The 21,220-nt window shown below is 35.3% G+C and overlaps 1 protein-coding gene across 4 annotated transcripts in view; it reads left to right on the top strand.

The window, feature by feature from the left end:
• Nucleotides 1-4,672: 4,672 nt before the first annotated feature.
• Nucleotides 4,673-21,220, top strand: part of LOC102883564 (survival motor neuron protein) — a 29,220-nt gene continuing 12,672 nt past the window's right edge. For all 4 annotated transcript variants that reach the window (XM_006913120.3, XM_015590498.2, XM_015590497.2 and 1 more), the window contains exons 1-6: nt 4,673-4,830; nt 15,804-15,875; nt 17,264-17,383; nt 18,266-18,466; nt 18,609-18,764; nt 20,348-20,437. In XM_006913120.3, coding sequence (XP_006913182.1) covers nt 4,750-4,830; nt 15,804-15,875; nt 17,264-17,383; nt 18,266-18,466; nt 18,609-18,764; nt 20,348-20,437 — 720 coding nt within the window. In that variant the 5' untranslated portion in view covers nt 4,673-4,749. The remainder of the gene's footprint in view (nt 4,831-15,803; nt 15,876-17,263; nt 17,384-18,265; nt 18,467-18,608; nt 18,765-20,347; nt 20,438-21,220) is intronic.

The following is a 21,220-nucleotide window of genomic DNA, read 5'->3' as shown; positions in this document are numbered from 1 at the left end:
AGCTGCTACTGTCCAAGGTGATACACTGAGGTTAGTTTCATCAGTTAACATGATTCCTTTCGAATGCCTTTACTATTAGTGGCAGTGTAAGAAATTGTTACCCACTTATCAAAGTAGCCTGTTTTTGAAACTGGACTAAAAGGGATTATTGATTACTGACATTTTTCTAACTTTTAAAAATTATGTTTTGCTCCCTTTTTCCCCATGTTTTTATGGATGGGAAAGGTTTACCCATTTCTAGAAGTGGGTAAACTTTTTTTTTTGTATATTTTCAAGTTCTACCTTGTAAAAAGCTTTTCTGTTTAAGTGTTGTAATACTGCCATTAGCTTTGAGTCTACAATCTATTTCAAAACTACTGAACTTCAAAAAGCATTTATATGCCCCACAATGTATACATATATAAATCATCACATTTACACCTTAAATATATTCTATGTTCAATTTTTATTTGTCATTCACACCTCAATAGAGCTGGTGAGAAAAAAACGTATCCCAAAAGTGAAAACTCTAATATAAAGTTGACTATCAGATTATGATTTGTACATTTTACCATCTGTGTCAGGGTTTTAGCAGTGACACAAACTAAGCAAAGAGCATGTCAACTTCTTTAGGTAAATTTCTAATTGTCTTTGGTGATAGAAGACCTATAAATATTAAAATTCAATTAAAAAGTTGAATTATTTTTATGAAATTGTCATTCATAGTTAACCATTATATCAAGAGTGAATAAGAGCATTTATTAAGCTGCCTCCTACAGCTTCATCTGCTAAAATACGTGCTATATAGTAATCATGTATTGGAATATGTTGTCTTTGCAAATGACCAAGTTATGAAAATGTCACCGAGTTAAGGACTCAAATGCACTTCCCCATAAACTCCGGAAAGATTTAAAACTACAGGCTTTTCCTTAAAACTTTTTAAAAACAAAACCCTTTACATAGCACTAATTAGCTAATACACATTTAAAGTTCACAGGTAGTCTGCCGTTGGACCATTTGCCCAGGAAAAATGAGATTTTAAAATTTGTTTATAACAACTTTTATAGAAATATTTTCCATGGCACATATTACTTTATCAGTTGAACGTGACTTTGCTTACAGGTATATCAGTGTAGGAATATCCTTGAATATATAGTTTGGTGGAGCCTTTCTCAACACTTGTGAGTTTACAAGAAATTGCCTACCAATCTTGCTGAAATCAAGACAACGCTAATGAATACTTTATTGTATAAATATATATTGCATATCAAGGACTTTTTTGGGGGTGGGGGTCAAAGTCTCATTTGGCCTTGTACCACTCAGGATGACTATTAAGGAAGCTTATGAATGGACATTTAATTAGAGTTATGTATTGATGTATGCTTGAGGAAATATAACCACATCAAAATTGGTTTCATGATACACTAGAATTTTCGGTTGCAAACAATTTATTAATAACAACAACCATTATTTAAAAGGATGAGAGACTCCAGAGTCCAAGGAAAAGTTGAAGACTGAAGGCTTTGGAAAGGTCAAGAGCTGGAACAGCTCCAGGTACTAAAGACACTTTTTTCCATAGTGCTGCTATCATGTTAAAATTCTGACAACCATTTTTAGTCTTTATATCACTTAGAGTGCCTCCAAATGGACTTGTTTGGGTTATGTGCCTACCTCTTGACAAGAGGAGGGCAATTCACCTAAGTTAATAGTATAACCAAAACTATACCCAGTGAGGAATAGGTGCTCCGGCAAACAAATCTGGGTTTTTGTTGCCAGAGGGAAGGGAGAATGGATGCTGGGCAGACTAAAATGAAGTAAGAGTCTAATACTCTTATTGTAAGTTTAAGACAAAATTAAAAAAATACAGATACATGGCAATGCAAATCTTGAAGGTGGTAGGTAAATGTCTGCAGTGTGAGAAGCAACAATGAAGCCATTTATATCTCTATACCATTTATATCTCTACGAGCTTTCAAAGCCCCAAAATGCAATGCCTGCTCATTATAGAAAAATTGGGAAAATGCAACAAAAGGGCTAAAATAAATTTAGCAATAAATCAGTTACTTAGAAAATTAAATATATCTTTACTGTATGTCCCAGTATTTACACTCCTGAGCATGTATCCCTGTGACATGATACTAAAGAGCACACAGCTTAAATGTACATTTCGATTGACTTTGACATATAAATACTCCATCCAGATCAAGATACATAGCTATTTGCAGCACCCTAGCAGCCTCCTTTTTGACCACTTTTAGATTATGCCACCTACCTATCATTAACATGGGTTAGTTTTATCTGTTTTTACACTTTTAAGTAAGCAGTATGTACCCTTGTGAGTCTGGCTTAATTTGCTCAACATTACATCTGTGAGAATTCTCTGTCTTATGTGTAGCAGTAGTTTCCTCTTTTTCACTGCTGTGTAGCAATCTGTCATAACGAATATACCATCATGTGTTCGTCCACTCTGCTTTTCATGGACATTTGAATTACTTTGAGTTTGGGGCTATTATTAATCATTCTGCCGTACGTTATACATATATACATATATATATGGCAGGATGACTACTAATGTAATAGATATGTTACATGTTATATATAATATATATTAATATGTGTGTGTATATATACATCTTTTGGTGGTCATAAGCACCTACTGAGTATATACCTAAGACTGGAATTTCCAGGTCATAGGGAATATAAAATAGTTGTACATTTCTCTCAGTGCTCATGCACACATGTTTAAACATATATATAACTAAGGGATATGGGAAGTTTCCTAGGGCTGTCATAACAAATCACCACAAACTTGGTGGCTTACAATAACCGAAATGTATTCTCTCACAGTTCTAGAGGCCAAAAATCTAAAAGCAGGGTGTCAACAGGACCGTACACCTTCTGAAGAGTCTAAGGGAATAATCCTTGCTTGGCTCTTCCAGCTCCTAGTAGCTCCAGGCATTACCTGAGCTGTGGCAGCATAGATCCTATTTCTGCCTTTGTCTTCACATGGCCTTCTTTTCTGTCGTCTTCATGTCTCTTCTGAGGATTTAGTCTTGGATTTAGGGCCTACTCTAATCCACAATGATCTCATCTCAAGATTCTTAATTACATCAGCAAAAACCTTTTCCCAAATAAGTTCACATTCACAAGTTTCTGGTGTACATATCATTTTGGGGCCACCATTCAACTCACTACATAAAGTTTTTTTAAAGAAAAATGAAAATCTTAGTTGTAACTTGATGCTTTTTATTTAATAGCCATCCCACAAGTCAGTACATATAGAGCTGACCATAGTATAGATGTACAGTAATTTATCCAGTCACTTCCTTATTCATGGACAATCAGGATGTTTGTAAGCTTTTGCCACTACAAACAATTCTGTAATATATGCTGCCATACTTAACCCTATGTACTGGTGCTTTTATTTCTATACGAATAGATTCTTAAAGATAGGATTCCTAGGGTAAAGGTATACATGTTTGTATTTTTAAACATGTTTGTATTTTTCCAACAAGAGGGTAGCACTTTCATGCTCTTGATAACATCAGATATTATTAATCTCTAATAATTTTGCCAACCCAAGTGAAAATTGGTTCTTAGTTTTTAATTTGCAATTCTGTGACTAGATGTCGAGCATATTTTCATGTTTACTGGACATTTGTAAATTTTTTGGTAAACTCCCCTTGTTTTCTGCCTTTTGTATTTCATTTAGTCTTCACATGTAGGTACTACTGTTATATCCATTTTTATAGATAAATTGAGATTTGGGTTAAAGAATCTCCCCCCAAGGTCAGCAGCTAGTAAGTGGCAGGTTAAGGATAGGAACCCAGGCACACTGAGTACAGAGCTTCCAGAGTTTGGCTTATTTTCATATTTATTGGCCATTTCTGTTTTTTTCCTCAATGAATAACTTTTTTACCTTTGTCTGTTTTGCTGTTTTTACTTTTGACAAAGCTTTTTAAAAGATATTAGGAATATTAGTATTTTCTCGCATGCTACCAACTATTGTTTGTCCTTTTATTTTATGTTGCTTTTGCCAGAATTTTAAATTACATAATCAGATGTCTAGTTTATCAGTGAGGGTGTAATATGTACATGAAGTCATTAAGCAATTCTAAACTCCTAATAAAGAATACTGGAAAAGTAAATGGTAAGAACTAAGAATATCATTTGATCCCATTTAAGTCAAAAAATTTACTAAGAAAGATTTGGGAGAACGGATATTAACCTAAAAGTCAAAGTTGGGAAGTGTCTAAAAGCATGAACTCTACCGCCTGCATTCCAGGGAGCTGTGTAAACACACTGTGCCTCAGTTTGTTCATCTTTAAAATAAGAGCCCCTAATTCGTAGAGTTGTTGTCGAAAAAACAAAACAAAACAAAACTTTTGTGCACTTTTAGAACAGCTATATTATTATTGGTTACCTCCGGACTGATTTTCATTGTTTTCCGTTATCCACATTCACTAAATTGCCCGCAATGAACACTATTTTCTAAAATAAATTTATTATTAAAAACGAAAACACTGTGGTAGAATCACTCTACGAATATACGAAAAAGTGAACTCAAAAAATTGAGAGACTACAGAAAAGAAAAACGAGAGCGATCAGTGAAATCAGGAGGCGACCACACGTAAAGAGCGCGCAGTCCTCCACGCCGCGGGCTCGCTTTCCAGGCCACCGTACTCTTCCGCGCCCAGAGGCCCCGGGCGGCGGAAGTCGTCATTTTCGGAGGCACGCAGCCCATGCTGCGCACCCCGCGGTAGCCTCGCGATGGCGATGGGGGTGGAAGGCGGTGGTGGCGGTGTCCCGGAGCAGGAGGACTCGGTGCTGTTCCGGCGGGGCGCAGGCCAGGTGAGGCCGCGGCTGGCTCTGCCTCTGGACGAGCGCCCACTTCCCATCGCCCATGGTCCTTCCCCGGCTGCGGGGCGGGACCTGGCCACTGCTGGACTGTGGTCCGTATGTTTCTACATCTTTCCCCATTTGGGAGCTGCAGCCGCAAGCTAATTCCTCGCGCAGCTTGAGTACCCTGATAGCTTAGAGCCGAGGCCCTAACCAACTTGATCGTACTTTGGTTTGTACGCTCCGTCGCGGAGGTGGTGAGGGCAGGCCAGGGCGAAGTAAGGACATTAGGAGTCTACGGAAACGACCCAGACTTAGATCCAGGTGTCAGCAAAGGAAAGCAAAGTACTCGGATTCTTGATATATTTTGAAGTCAGAGGCAACAGGTGTTGGACATGATTCCGATAATGGAGGCTTGAGAGAGGAAATTCAAGGATAACTTTAAGACCATCCTGAACAGTTGTAAAAGATGAAGTTGTCTTTTACAAATGTACTGAGATGGGGAAAACTTCAGGTAGATCAGGTTTATAAAAGAGAGGATCAGCTTTTGGTCGAAATAGTGGCGAAATCTGATTGGAGTGAGAGTTGGAGAGGAGAAAATCAAGGCAACATTTGTAAACAAATAGTTCGAGTTTTATTGTAATGGAGAAGTGAGATAAAGAGGATTCCGAATTGCGTGTTTTGTTTGTTTTTAAGATGGAAGAAACAGTTCAGCATGTTAGTGGGCATATAGGAAAGGTCCAGTAAAGATGGAAAAATTGATGCAGGAGAGAATTGCTGAAGCAGTGTTCTGGAGTAGATAAGAGGAAATGGATTTGGCCTTTGTTAGGTACATTGACAGTTAATGTGGCGGCAGTTATATGGGTGCAAATCTGTGTGAATGGGCAGATATGGTGGAGGGAGATTGTGAAAGTGCTCTTTTGATTGTTTCTGTTTTCTCAGTAAAAGAAATAAGGTCATCAGCTAGGAGTGAGGATGGACAGGTGTTGGAGGTTTGAGCAGAGACAAGGTAGGAAGTAGGTCTCTAGGACAGTGGATTGAGTGTTGGACTAGGGAAATATAGTGGAAACATTGCTAGGCAACATTAAAGGCCTACTTGAGATTTGTAATCATGAAATTAAAGGAGGCTGAACAGCACGATCATGTTTTTCGCCAGCTAAATTCAATTCAGGTGTGTGAGGCCAGGCACAGAGTAAACCAATAGTTGAAATTAATAGGGTTGTATAGGCATACTTCATTTTATTGCGCTTCATGTTTATTGTGCTCCACAGGTGTTGCATTTTTTTTTTTTTTTTTTTTTTTTACAAACTTCAAGACCCTCCACCAGCAAAAAGATTACAACTATCTTTGTTGTGATGCTGACTTTAATACGTGGTCTGGAACTAAACTGGCAATATCTCAGTTATGCTTGTAGTTTTACCAAGTGAATATGAAGAAGAGGGAGAGGTACAAGTCAATTAATCTTCACGATTGTCCATGGGATTTAAGCTGGCTAAGAAAGGAGGTGAGGATGCTAGAACAGTGAGGGACAATTTAAAAAGCGAGAGGATCAATGTTTTGCTATTTCCAGTGAAGTAAAGTGATTATCATTATTGAGCTACCAGAAGGAATAAGTTGCAGAGCCTAGAAGGTGGTGGTTGGAGAGTAGGATTCTTGAAGCTGAATTTTTGGAGAGGTTGTAGTTACTGGTTATAATAAAGTCCATAGAATTGAGTAGTTGAGATTGGGTGGTATACAATATCGTTGATAGAAAAAAATTTAAAGACCTGCAAGAATAGGCTATTGGTAGGATCATCTACAAGGGTTTTTAAATAACCAAGAATTATGACAGTAGTGTCAGAGAGAGTACTGAGATATAAATCTTAGAGAATGAGGAAGTGTGCCCAGATGACTGTAGATGATTGCAATAAGGAGAGGGATAGTAGACTGGAGTCTGGTAACAGGATTTTCAAAACTGGGAGTTTTTAGGGAGGAAAGAAGGAGAATAATGTGAAAGTCAGGAGCAAGAAAGGTTTCTTCCTCACCTTTGGTACAGAGATTTGAAGGACATGAAGGAGAAAAACATTTATTTGAGATAGCTGCATGGAAAACGGCATCCTCAAAGAAAGCCAGATTTTAGAGCAAGAAGATGAAGGGAGTATTCAAAGAAGAGGTTAAAGACATGGGGTGGGGGTGGGGTTGCCGATTACTCAGGAGAGCACAGTGGAAGTGTCAGTAGCTGAGAAGTGGTAGAAAATGGCAGAACATGAAGAATAACGAGAAACCTGGGCTGTTTCTGGTTATATATAACTTGAGAAACCTGGGCTGTTTCTGGTGGTGACTGAGAAACATAAGGCAGTCCTGATGGTCTGTTTTGGTTGCTGTGTAACAAATCACTCAAAACTTAGTAGCTTAAAACAATAATTATTATTTCTCATAGTTTCTGTCCGTTAGGAATTTGTGAAGCCTTGCTGTTAGTTCTTCAGATCTTTTCATGTGGTTGCGTCCACACAGTAGCTGAGGACTGAGCATCTATGGATCGACAGGTCGTTTCTTCATATCGTCTCAGGGCTTCATGTGGTCTCAGTGTATGGGCTGGTTTAGATTTCATTATACTCCTTGTAATCCTTCCCTCTCATCTCTCCTCATCTGTCCCTACACAACTGCTGATTCACTTCCTGTCACCATAGGTTAGTCTGCATTTTCTAGAATTTTATAAATTTGGAATCCTTTTTGTCTGGCTTCTCCTGCTCAACATAGTTATTTTGAGTTTCTTCCATTTTGTTGTGTATATCATTTGTTCAATCCTTGTTATTGCTGTAGTATTCCATTGCATGAATATACTAAATATGCTTATCCATTCACTTGTTCATGAACATTTAGTTTGATTCCAGTTTGGGGCTGTTACAAATAGAGCTGCCATGAGTATTAGTGTAGAAGACTTTGTATGACATATGCTTTCATTTCTCTTTAGTGAATATCTAGGTCATGTATTTTAACTCTTTAAGAAGCTGCTAAACTCAAAGTGGTGGTACCATTTTACATTTCGATTAGCAATGTATGAAAGTTCCATTTGCTAACACTTATTGTCAGTCTTGTGTTAAATTTAGACATTCTATTAGATGTGTAGTGGCATCTTGTTTTACTTAACATTTCCCTGGTGACTAATGATGTTGCTCATTTTATGTGTTTATTTGGCAAAGTGTCTTCAAATCTTGCCCATTTTTAACTTGGTTTGTTTTCTTTTTATTGAGATTTGAGAGTTTTTCATACACGCTAGATACAAAACCTTTTATCAAGTAATTTGCAAATATTTTCTCCCAGTTTGGCTTGGTTTTTCAGTCTCTTAACAGTGTCTTTTTTTAAAATTATTTTTTTAATTGAAGAAATTATTTCAATTTTTTTTCCCTGTCTACCTCCCGCCTCTCCTCCTTCCCGCTGGTAACAACTAGTCCATTGTCCATGAGTCTCTGTTTGTCCTGTTCATTTTTTTGCTTTTAGGTTTATATCCCACATATAAGTGATATCATGTGATTTTCAACTTTTTCTGTCTGGCTTGGTATGATTATTTCGAGGTCCATCCATGTTGTTGCAAATGGCAATATTTCATCTCTTCTTATGGCTGAGTAATATTCCATTGTATATATGTACCACAGCTTCTTTATCCAATCTATCATAGGACACTTCGATTGCTTCCTTGTCTTGGCCACTGCGAATAATTGGCAGTGTCTTTTTAGAACAGAAATTCTTTTGCTGAAATCTAATTATTCAGTTTTTGCTTTGGTGGTTTATTCTTTTGTTGCAGACAATCTAAGGTTGCAAAGATTTTCTTTTAGATTTTGTAGTTTGAGGTTTTACATTTAGGTCCATGGTACGTTATGAGTTAATTTTTATATATGTTAATTTTTGTATATGGATCAAAATTTGTTCTTTTGCGTAAGAATTTCCAATTAACTAGCACCATTTGTTAAACCTATGTTTTCTCTTCTAAACTGCATTTGTACCTTTGTTTCAAATCAATCATATGTATGGGACTATTTCTGACTCTTAATGTCATTGCATTAGTCTGTTTGTCTACCTTGATGCTAATACCACACTTTCTTGATTACTGTAGGTTTAGAGTACACCTCAAGTCCTCCAGCTTCACTTTGCTTTTTCAAAATTATTTTGGCTATTTTAAGTTCATTTTATTTCCATATGAGTTTTAAAACCAGCTTGTCAATTTAATATACTTTTCTCTTAGATCTGCACTTAAATATATTTGATGCTAACAATTTTGCTTTTTTCTAACCAAGTTTTCTCTGGTCGTATCTTGCTTGGGTGAAACTTCTTCAGTAGAGTTCTCTGGAAAGGCAAGTGAGTACAGTATTCTTCCACATTTTAAACTTAGTCTTGCTGCTGAAGACAGCTAGGGTGTATATATATATATATTCTTAAACTACATCCGCAAAATGGAAAGAACCACCTTGAAGCAAAAATGTTTTAAAATCAGATGAAAAAATGGGGCAAAATGGGAAAATCTGAATCAAGAGTTAAACAAAATCAAGAAAGAAATGGAAGAAAAAGTAATTTTGACTACAGGGTAGGAGACACACACACACACACACACACACACACACACAATCACACACACAATCCTTGGCTCATACTTTTTGCCATAAATTTCTATGAAAAAGTCTAATACTAACTATATTTTTTTATTTTGTAAATGACTTGGTATTTTTGCTTAGATGCTCTGAGGAATTTTTTTTTTTTAGAGAGAGATTTTTGTTTTTTAAGTTTTTATTCTTCACGGACCCCATTTATACATATGTTAGATACTTTTTGCTAATCATCTATATTTACCACTTCACTTATTTTTATTCCTTTTTTTCCCCCCATGTCTTTTCCTTGGTACTCTTTAGATTTTCAGTCAAATATATCCTACCTTGTAGTCAAAATTACATTTCCTTCCATTTCTTTCTTGATTTTGTTTAACTCCTGATTCAGATTTTCCCATTTCACCCTATTTTTTCACCTGATTTTAAAACATTTTTGTGGTTTTTTTTCCATATTGTGGATGCTAGTTCAAGAATATTTAATTTCAGTTGGGTGTAGTGTTTTCTTCTCTTTGTGATTATTTGAGAAGGTGTTTTTTCTTGTAATAGCTTTGTATAGATGTCTTTGTTTTCTGTTCATTTTGAAATGTCTTGTTTTCCTGGTCTGATAATAACAGTTAAGAAGTGCGCAGTTTGGGTTGCTACATATCTTTTAAGATTGCCATCTTCTGTTGATACTGTAAAGTGCACTTCTTTTATCAGTAGTACCTTTTGCAGTTGCAGGAGAATTGATGTGTCTTCTAATTTTGTGATTTTTGACATTTCTTCAGGACCCTTAATTTCTACTGTTTCCTTTCTTGCCCTTTACCAAATCTATAAGGAACATCTACCCTTCCAAATGGCAGTGTAATGTTGAACAAATCAATTACTTATTTGTGATTACTTTCCTTATCTGCAAAATTACTTAATGATTTTAAGTACTTTTTATCATGTAATGAGTTTCACATTGGAACCTATTTCTCTGTGTATAATGGAGATTAACATGAAATGACCAAAATTAGTTTTACAACTAAATGAATTTTATAGCGAAATTCCTTGGAACTCATTGATTGACTGTTACTGTATCAAATCCAAGACTAATTGAAAGTGTCTTGTAATATGTCTTCTTATCACCAACATTATGTATCCAAACTTGTCTCCAGCTACTCTATAGCATGAACCTGATTCTAGTTGGATTTGTTGCCTTATTGAACCTTCAAATACGTTGTTGTATTTTTATTTTTAATTGTGGTGTAAAAAACACACAGAACATAAAGTTTATCTTAACCATTGTTAAGTGTACAATTCAGTAGTGTTAAGTATATTTACATTGTTATTCAGTAGATTTCCAGAGCTTTTTCATCTTGCAAAACTGAAACTCTGCCCTTTAAACAACTTCTCATTTGCCCCTCCCCTCAACCCTTGACAACCACTATTTCACTTTCTGTTTGTGAATTTGACTACTTTAAATACCTTTTACAAGTGGAAACATACAGGCTGTGTGTTTATTTATGCTTCTATGCTTATTTTGGCTCATGGTCTTCCTTGGAATGGTTTTTATTTCTTCTCTACATATCCAGATCCTTTTAGTTTTTATTTCCTAGGCCTGTTTCCTCCATGTCATCCAGCATGTATTCATTTCCTTGCTTTCTCCTTTTTTTAAAAATTGAAATGTAATTGACATAGAACTTTAATTTGAGGTGTGAACATAATGATATTTGTACACATTGCAAAATTATCTCAGTATGTCTAGTTAACATCCGTCACCACACAGTTACACAATTACACAATACTTACACAATTCATTCTTGGTAGGAGTATGTTCCTAGGAATTTACCCATTTCTTCTAGGTTGTCAAATTTGTAGTCTCTTATGAGCCTTTGTATTTCTGTGTTATCAGTTGTAATGTCTTTGCTTTCATTTATGATTATATTTATTTGAGTCATTTTTTTTTCTTTGTGAGTCCATTTAAACATTTGTCAGTTTTCTTTATCTTCTCAAAGCATCAGTTCTTAGGTTTATTGCTCTTTTGTCTTTTTAGTTTCTATTTTATTTCCATTCAGATCTTTATTTCCTTCCTTCTAAATTTGGTTTTCATTTTTTCTTTTTCTGTGTCCTTGAGGTGTAAATTTAGGTGGTTTGAGGTTTTGTTTCTTGATATAGGCATTTTCATTATGAACTTCTTGCTTAGAACTGCTTTTGCTGTGTTCCATAAGTTTTGGTATATTGTATTTCCATTTTCATTTGTCTCAAGGTATTTTTTTATTTCTCTTTTGATTTCTTCTTTGACCCATTGGTTGTTCAATACATGCTTCTTAATCTCCACATATTTATGAATTTAAAAATTTTCTTCTTGTAATTTCTATTTTCATACTATGTGGCCAAAAAATGCTTTATATAATTTTAATCTTAAATTCATTAAAACTTGTTTTGTGCTCTAACATATGTTATATCCTGGAGAATGTTCTATGTGCACTTGGGAAAAACGTGTATTCTGTTGCATTTGGATGACATGTTTTGTGTATATGTTGCATCCATCTGGTATAATGAGTTGTTTAAGGTCGACGTTTCCATATTGATTTTCTGTCTGGATGGTCCATTGATGAAATTGGAGTATTAAAGTTCCCTATTATTGTATTTTTGTTTATATCTCCCTTGATAGCTGTCAATATTTGCCTTATATATTTAGGTACTCTTGGGTGCATAAATATTTACAAATATCCTCCTGTTGGATTGACCCCTTTATCATTTGTCATGTCCTTGTCTCTTATTACAGTCTTTGTTTTAAAGTCTATTTTGAATGAAATAAGTACAGGTACCACCACTTTCTTTTGATTTCTGGTTGCATGGAATATCTTTTTCCATTCCTTTACTTTCAGTCTGTGTGTGTTCTTACATCTGAAGTGGTTATCTTGTAGGCAGCATATAGATAGATGGGCCTCGGCTTTTTTTCTTTTTTTACCTGTTTAACCTCTCTGGGTCTTTCTACTGGAGAATTTAGTCTTTTTACATTTAAAGTAATTATTGATAGGTATAGACATTGCCATTTTGTTAATTGTTTTTGGACTTTTTTTTGTAATTTCTCTGTACCTTTTCTTGCTCTCTTCCTTTGTGGTTTAATGATTTTCTTTATTGGTATATTTAGGTTTCTTTCTCTTTATCTTCTGTGTATTTATGATAGGTTTTTACTTTTTGGTTACCATGAGTCTTATAATAACTTATAACTGTCAATTTTAAGTTGATTTCTTTGATTTGCATGCATTCTAAAGCTCTACATTTTTACTCCTGCCCCACATTTTGTTTTTGATGTCTCATTTTACATTTTTTATCTTGTATGTTCCTTAACTAATGTAGTTATAGTTTTTGTTTTATCTTTTAACCTTCATAGTAGTTTTATAAATGATTAATCCTCCACCTTTAGTATGTAAATACCTTCAGATTTATACTTTCATATGTTTTTTTGTTCCTAAATTTCACTCTTCTTCCTTTTAGCTTAAAGAAATCCCTTTAACATTTCTTGTAAGGCTGGTTTAGTGATTATGAACTCCTTTAGCTTTTGCTTGTCTATAAAACTCTTTATCTTTCCTTTAATTCTGAATGGTAACTTTGGTGGATAAGAGTACTCATGATTGGTGGTATTTTCTTTCAGCACTTTTAAGTATATCGTGACATTCCTTCTGGCCTGCAAAGTTTCTGCTGAAAAATCTTAGTCTTATGGGGGTTTCTTTATATGTAACAAGTTGTTTTTCTTTTCTTGCTTTTAAAATTCTCTGCTTGTCTTGAACTTCTGACACTTTAAATATGGTGTGTTTTGGGTCTCTTTGGGTTCATCTGTTTTGGAACTTTCTAGACTTCTGGATCTAGATGTCTGTTTCCTTCTTCCTGGATCTAGATGTCTGTTAGAGAAGTTTTCAACCATTTTTTCTTCAAATAAGGTTTCCTCTCTTTTCTCTCTTTCTTCTCCTCTTGAGATCCCTATAATACAAATGTTTTTGCCTTCTTGATGTTCTCTCATAAGTCCTTAAGCTGCCTTCAGTTTTTTTTTCATTTTTTCTTTTTGCTGCTTTGATGGAGTATGTTCCACTGCCCTTTGTTTTAGTTCACTGATCCTTCTGCTTCATTCAGGCTATTGTCGAACCCCTCTATTATATTTTTCAGTGAAGTTGTTGTATTCTTCAGCTCTATGATTTGTTTGCTACTTTCTTATATTTTCTATCTATTGCAGTTCTCACAGTGTGCATCCATTTTTCTGAGTTTGGTGAGCATCTTTATTATTTTGAGCTCTTTGTTGGATACATCATTTATTTTCATTATCATTAAGGACTTTTTCCTGAGGTTTTTATCTTGTTTTTTTTGTTTGTTTGGAACTTATTTCTCTATTTCTTCATTTTGCTTGACTCTGTGTTGGTTTCTGTGCATTAAACAGCCACCTCTCCCTGAAATCAAGGTGTGGCCTCATTTAGATGAACCTTATCTTTTAACCTTGCCTCAGCTTTTGGTTGTCTCTCAAACCTTTAAGTATGGTCAAAGACTTAGTGTCTCAAGGGGAAGAATCTCAATTAAGGCTGATTGGAAGCCAGACCCTCAAGCAGCAGCTCTTAAAGTATGCAAATATATATTGGCCACTGGGAAGCAAGTGAAAGTCCCCACTGGCCATCAAAACCAAGCATCTTAAAGTGTTCTCTGGGCTCAAGTTGCAGTAATCAGGGTACCAGATGAGTGTATAAGCTCCTTTCTAGAAGATAACAGTGAATTGGAGCAAGGCAGAGAGAAAGGACAAAGATTATGTCCACCGGCTTCCGCTTCCTGGGAGCATCTCCATAGGTTACTAGATATGTGCCAAACCAGAAGCCTGCCCCTTAGGCAAAACTTCCTGGACAAGCAAGTAGGTCTTTTCCACAGAAAGGCTGGGAATGTGTTTCAGTCCACTGTTGTGCAGTGCCCTTGAGATGCTAGCCTACCAAGAGCTGTCTGTCCAATTGATACAGCCTGTTGGGACCTACAAATGCAAGTCCCCCAGCCAGCAGACACAGGTAGGCAAGGAGCATTCCCTGGGCAGCAGTGCAAAAACTGGGAAACTAGAGGTAAAAACTGGAGTGCTAGACATGTGTAAGAGCTCCAATGATATCGAGCCTGGCAGAGGGAGAACTCAAAAATGGAGCCCACCAGCTGGAGCAAGGCAGAGAGCAAAAAGACAGCACCTGCCAGCCTCAGTCCCTGGAGATTATTCTAGCAGACCTCTAGATGTGTATTAAATTAGATGCCTGACCCTTAGGCCAATGCCTTGAGTACATGAAGTGTGGGTGTTTCTTAATTGGCATCTTCTGCACTGGTCCTGGGGCAGGTGAGCCCAGGCACTCCAGTCCTTTAAGAACCTGTACCTAGTTTGCCATTCCTTGTGGATCTCATGGACCTAAGCCCCCCTTGGTTTTCAAAGCTAGATATTTTGGGGGCTCATCTCTCAGAAAAAGCTTGAAAAATTAGAGTGCACAATATGGGTTCAAATCCTTTGCTCTTCAGAGAGAAGCTTCAGGCTTTGAGTTCCCTCCTGAATGTGGATTGCTGCACCAGGGTTGGGATTTACGGTGAGATTGTGTTTCAGCCTCCTACTGCTTCAGTGTTGGTTTTTTTTCCTTGCTTGTCCCATATGTAGGAAGTCACTCAGCTATTCTTTAGGCTTTTTTCAGAGAAAATTGTACTCTGCATAGCTATAAATTTGGTATGTTGGTGGGAGTGGTTGAGTTCAGGATCTTCTATGTCATCATCTTGAACTGGAGAAAATCTATTTCTGTTTAATTAAAATATTTGTACTTTACATTTTAATATTTGATCATACTTGTTTTCTATTCTTTTTTTGTTTTGTCTGACAATATGTCTTAACTCCCTGATTAAACTGTCTCTTGTGAGCAGGTGGCATGATTTCATGCCTCTCAGTGATGAATATTTAGTGGGTGCTCAAAAATGTTTTTAATTGAATTAAATTTAAACTCTACTAAGCATCCATTAAATTTAATTCAAAAATAGGAATGATTTTTAGGTCTTTTCCAGATTAATATCAGATGTTTTCCCACTAAAACTAAACCCTTTATCTTATCCTTGGTTTGCCAAACTAAACCTTTTATCTGCTTTTAGAAAAGATTGAAATGTGAGTTACTCTTGAACTGATCCACTATGGTTGGTGGATAGGAATAAAATTGAGGAGCATTCACTTCATGGCATGCCTCTTAGAACATTTACATATAACTAATCTAGGAGTAATGTCATGTAATATCTAAGCCAAGTATGTTTCTTGTGTTTATATTTAAGATTTTTAAATACCCACTTTTAGTTGAATTTTATGTTTGGATTAAGATGGCTCTTGGTACTAGTGTACTTTTTTTGATGAAACCTATCCAAGTTTATATTATTTTTATTTTTTACCTCTCCCAGAGTGATGATTCCGACATTTGGGATGACACAGCATTGATAAAAGCTTACGATAAAGCCGTGGCTTCATTTAAGGTATGAAATACTTAATTCTTTTCCTTATTTCCTCATGTTATTCACTTGGGAGAAAAATTGATAACATTTATACAGTAAAGTATCCATATGATTCGGTTCTAATTTTGAAGATTAAAAGATAATATGGGTTAGTTAAATTAGATATCTTCCTTTAGAAGTTGGTAGGTAGCCTGTCTGTATGTCATCCCTTTGACAGAGGCAATTTGAGTTTTAAACATTTGTTGCTTTTAGTATGTTTACATTGCTTCGAACTCTGGAAGTCCTCTAATTCAGATAAGTGGACAAGTCTGAATTATAATTTTCAAACATTTAACCAGCCTTTATTGAAATGATAATAAATAGCAGTAGTGCAGTAATTAATACTTAAAGAGTGTTTACAACATTCTAGGCACTGTTTTAAGTGCTTGATCTTCCCCAAAGCCAGTAAGTTGGGTGTCAAGTCAAGTGTTCCTATTGGTAGGAAGATACAGTTCTTTTAGGGGGTGTATTCTGTTTTTGAGGCCCAAATAAGACATTTATACAGTTGTCCAACATTATCACTTTACCTACTGTCAGAGGTATTTAGTCTTATTGAGCACCACGTGTAAACTTTCAGTAGTCCAGACAGAGAGCATACACTCATACAGGACACCAAACATAGAGTCCACATCCTTCCCATAGCCATTCCTGTAGCTTGAGATAAAAAGATCAAACGTGTATACCATCTTTGAAGCTACATTTAGTAGACTAGAAGTACAGTAATTTAGGGTTACCAAGAGAGTTCTATAAAATGCAGATTAAAGTGGGGCTCAATGTGGGATGGGGTTGCTGATATCATAGGGGGAAGTAGTCCAAATAGAGGAAAAGAACTGATTTGAGGAAAAATTAGTTTACTTTTAGTTTTATTGAGTTTGAGGTAAACATGAAGATATGAAATTGGTAATTGGAAATGTTGAACTAAGGAGAAAAGTCAGAGCTGGATAATAGCTTTGGAAGTCTGTTTGTATAGAGATTATAATTGAAGTAATAGGAATAGATCATTATAATCAGGTAAAGAAGGATGGCCAAATTTTATTGGGAATGCCCAAGTTTAAGACATGATCAGAGAAGTAATAAAAGTATTGGGGCCCTACATCGTCATCCAAAACATCATGAGTATCAAGAAGAAATGATCAACAGAGTCTAATGTTACAGGAAGGTTGAGAGTGAGGAAGCTCGATTAAAGGGGTGTTTAGAACTGATAATCAGTTATATGATGCCTTTGGGGGCAGTTTCTGTAGCATGTGGGATGGTGAAAAGAGGCTATTGGAGTTGGAGGGACCTAGAGACCAGTTTATAATGAGTGAGTTATATTGTGACATTTTCTTTATCATTCTATAACATGTATATTTCTATTTATATTTCCACAGCATGCTCTGAAGAATGGTGACATTTCTGAAGCTTCAGATAAACCAAAAGGCACACCTAAAAGAAAACCTGCTAAGAAGAATAAAAGCCAAAAAAGGAATACCACAACTTCCTTGAAACAGGTTATTTTAAAACACAGATTTAACTTTAAAGAATTTCTTCATACTGTTTTTATTAAATAGTGTAAAATATCTTTAACTTAAATGATTAGTAGTGTTTTCCATTGACATGTAATAATAAAATTTCTAAAACAACTATTAAACTTCCTATTGTTTAGGAACATGCATGTAAATAAAAGTATAAAGGATTGGGTAGGAATGATAAATACCAAATTCAGGACAGTGTTTACCTTATGTGGGAGGGAGGGGGAAGAAGGCAGTTTTATTTGGGACGAGTACCTGAAGGCCTTAAACTGAATTGGCAGTGTTTTATTCTTAAACTGATAGATGGGTATTCTTTTTGTCCTCCAAAAGCCCTGAAACCATTAATACCCAGAAACCAAAAATTCTAGGCAGAGTCATTTCTGCTATTTAAAACAGACTTAGAATCTAAGTATTTTGGCGTCTCATTAGTCTCTTTAGTTTCATCATTTCCAGTGGAGAAGAGAGCTAATATTTGTTAAGCATTTGCTATGTGCCAAGCCAGGATGCTGGACACTTACACGCATTCCCTTTTTTCTATTCCTCATGACACATCAGTGAGGTAGATTATGTTACATATTATGTCCACTTAATAGAAATAAAGAGATTAAGAAACTTGTCCACAATTATAAAAATGGCAGAAGTTATATACACAATTATATAAATAACAGAATTATATTTATGTTGGAATTCAAATTTATGTATTTTTGGCTGCAAGTCTTTTCCACTGTTTTATTATGCTTTCTATATCAGTTAACTGGAGACTATCCTTTCCACTCCCACCCTACCCCACCCCACCTAAACAAGATTATAGTTTACCCTCTTTATAGGTGTGTGTGTGTCTTTCGTTTTGTTTTTTTATAGTGGAAAGTTGGTGACAAATGTTCTGCCATTTGGTCAGAAGACGGCTGTGTTTACCCAGCTACCATTGCTTCAGTTGATTTTAAGAGAGAAACTTGTGTTGTAGTTTACACTGGATATGGAAATAGAGAGGAGCAAAATCTATCTGATCTACTTTCCCCAGCATCTGAAGTAGCTAATGATACAGAACAGAATGCTCAAGAGGTAAGGATACCAAAAATATAGAATTCTTGAGAGACTAAATGAGAAACAGTATAACTAGCTGTCAGTTTGATCCACTAAGGGATTACATTTTTCTTAATGATACCCATATAACAAAAATGCATGTATTTTTTTCTTTTTAAAGAATGAAAATGAAAGTCAAATTTCAACAGATGAAAGTGAGACCTCCTCTAGGTCTCCTGGAAATAAACCGAATAACATCAAGTCAAAAGCGGCTCCATGGAACTCTTTTCTCCCTCCACCTCCCCCTATGCCAGGATCAGGACTGGGACCAGGAAAGGTAACTTCTGCACAGAAAAAGTTTACCAGGGTGTAGTTAATATTGGAAAATTCAACCCCTCCATTAAGAGAATTGTAGCTTTTCCATGAAACTTTTGTAGCTTTCTGTAAATTTTGTAAATACATAATTGAGAATTCTTTGAAAAGGAAATAAGATAGTAATGCAGAATAGTATATAATGAAAGGCTTTTCCAACTACTTTTAGGGAGTATTAAACTAATGTAGTGAACTTAAGTTAGTATATTTTATTAACTGACTGTTGTACTATAGTTCCCCAAGTCACTTGTATAAGATATAAAAATTGGAAGAGAATATAGTTTTTACATTTAATACATCTAATACAGATAAAATCCTAAGGAGCTCCCAGATTGTTTTAGAATAAAATGCAAATATTATTTTCACTTATGATTCTTTTGGTTATAAGTAATAAATCAAGTTTAAAAAGATTTATATTTTAGATTTTATCATGGAACCCAAGTAAATATATCCCTGTCTAGTTGTTTTATATAAAGTAATGGTATCTTTACTGGAGGTTATGGTATTCAGTCAATAATAATTTTAAAACTCAAAAAAATCAAGCATGACATTAAAATTTGTTATCTGTGAGATCATTCTTGAGGTTTACATTATATTACAGTTTATAGAATGATCAAATCTCTTAATTTATACATATATAGATAGATATGTAGATATATATAGAGAGATACCATGTTTTGTTGATCTCAGGGGGCTGATTTTTCTTGAGTGAGAGGTTTACTAATTTTTACAATACACACTCTAAGTTAGCCTATGTAACTAACAAAAGGCTGTCCGTAAAAATATTATACAAAAAGATGCGCAACATCACTAATTATCAGAGAAATGCAAATTAAAACTATAATGAGATATCACCTTACATCATCAGTAAATCAAAAAATAAGTGTTGCTGAGGATGTAGAAAATGGTACCTTGTCCACTGGTGGTGGGATTGCAAATTGGTACAGCCCCTGTGGAAAACAGTTTGGAGGTTCCTCAAAAAATTGAGGGGTTGGGTGGCTGGGTGAAAATTGTGAAGGAAGTAAAAAGTACAAATTGGTAGGTATAAAATAGTCACAGGCAAGAGTACAGGGATGTACAGCGTAGGAAATATAGACAATAAAATGTTGTAATAACTATGTATAGTGTCAGGTGGGTACTAGACTGATCTGGGGGGATGCTTTGTATATTATAGAAATGTCTAACCACTGTGCTGTACACTTGAAACTAATATAAAATAGTATTGAGTGTCAACTCTAATTGAAAAATAAAAGTTATACAACGTAGTTAATGATTGAAGTATATTGCTAAGTACACTCTCTTGGTTTATTAGGTAATTAAAAATCTTTTGTTTTACTTCTTGAATGTTCATAGAAAGGAAATGAGAAAAATCAAGATTTATTAGTCTATTTGACCTCAGCATTTGGTACATGCAACTCTATTTAATCTTTCTAATATATTAATATAGATATTCTGGGCAGTTATTTTAATTCTTTTGGCATTTAATCTTTTTTCATCCTTTTATATTAAAATGGGTAAATTAATCTTCCTTTGAAATACTTTTTACAGCCAGGTCTAAAATTCAGTGGCCCACCACCACCACCACCACCACCACACTTCCTGTCGTGCTGGCTGCCTCCATTTCCTTCTGGACCACCAGTAAGTGCAAAAGAATTTAGATTAAACATTGCTTTCATACATAGTATGGTAATTAGGAAATGTCATTTTAGACCATCCCTTGGGCCAGGTTCTAATGGGTAAAAATTTGAACTAAGCCTTGGGTTTTTTTTTTTAATGCTCTTCTGCTACCCAGACTCATTCCTCTTATAACCCCACCTCTTACCCCCTGCTTCTTTCTTGGCAAAGTTGCATGTCATTCTATAGGCAAGTAGCTCCTACTTGAAAGGATTTAATTATATTGCACATAAGGATTTATGTTTTGCCCTTCTAGATATGCTTAGATGTTAGCTTCTGACAATGTAGACTATCTGGATATCTAATGGTAGACTTTTAGATAACAGCAGTGGGCTAGGTACAAAGACACTTTTTGGCCAACTGTGTGTGTTGGGGTGGGAGCAGTTCAAATATTCTACCTAAAACCTTTTTCTAAAATGCCGTGTGGGTATTTTTTGAGGAAAACTATCAAAGTATTCATGCTTGGTCTTTTACCCATACCTTCATAATGGAACAGAAAAATAGTTCTAATCAAAGCAAAATGTTCAAACATTTTACATGACTTAGTTTGGACTCTAATTTTGTTGGTCTTGTGTTGTTACTGGTTGGCTTTCTCCAAATGTGAGATTTAAAAAACAAAAATTTAGAAACTAAGCATGGTCAGGCCTGGTTAGTACTTGGATGGGAGACCACCTAGGAATACCAGGTGCTGTAGGCTTTAAAAAATATTTTTTAAAAATTTAAAAAAATAAAAGTTTGAATAGATGA

This window comes from Pteropus alecto, unplaced genomic scaffold, assembly GCF_000325575.1.
Source record: "Pteropus alecto unplaced genomic scaffold, ASM32557v1 scaffold20, whole genome shotgun sequence".
Lineage (NCBI taxonomy): Eukaryota > Metazoa > Chordata > Mammalia > Chiroptera > Pteropodidae > Pteropus > Pteropus alecto.
The sequence above is the reverse complement of the archived record's forward strand: the minus strand, read 5'-3'. Positions and strand labels throughout refer to the sequence as shown.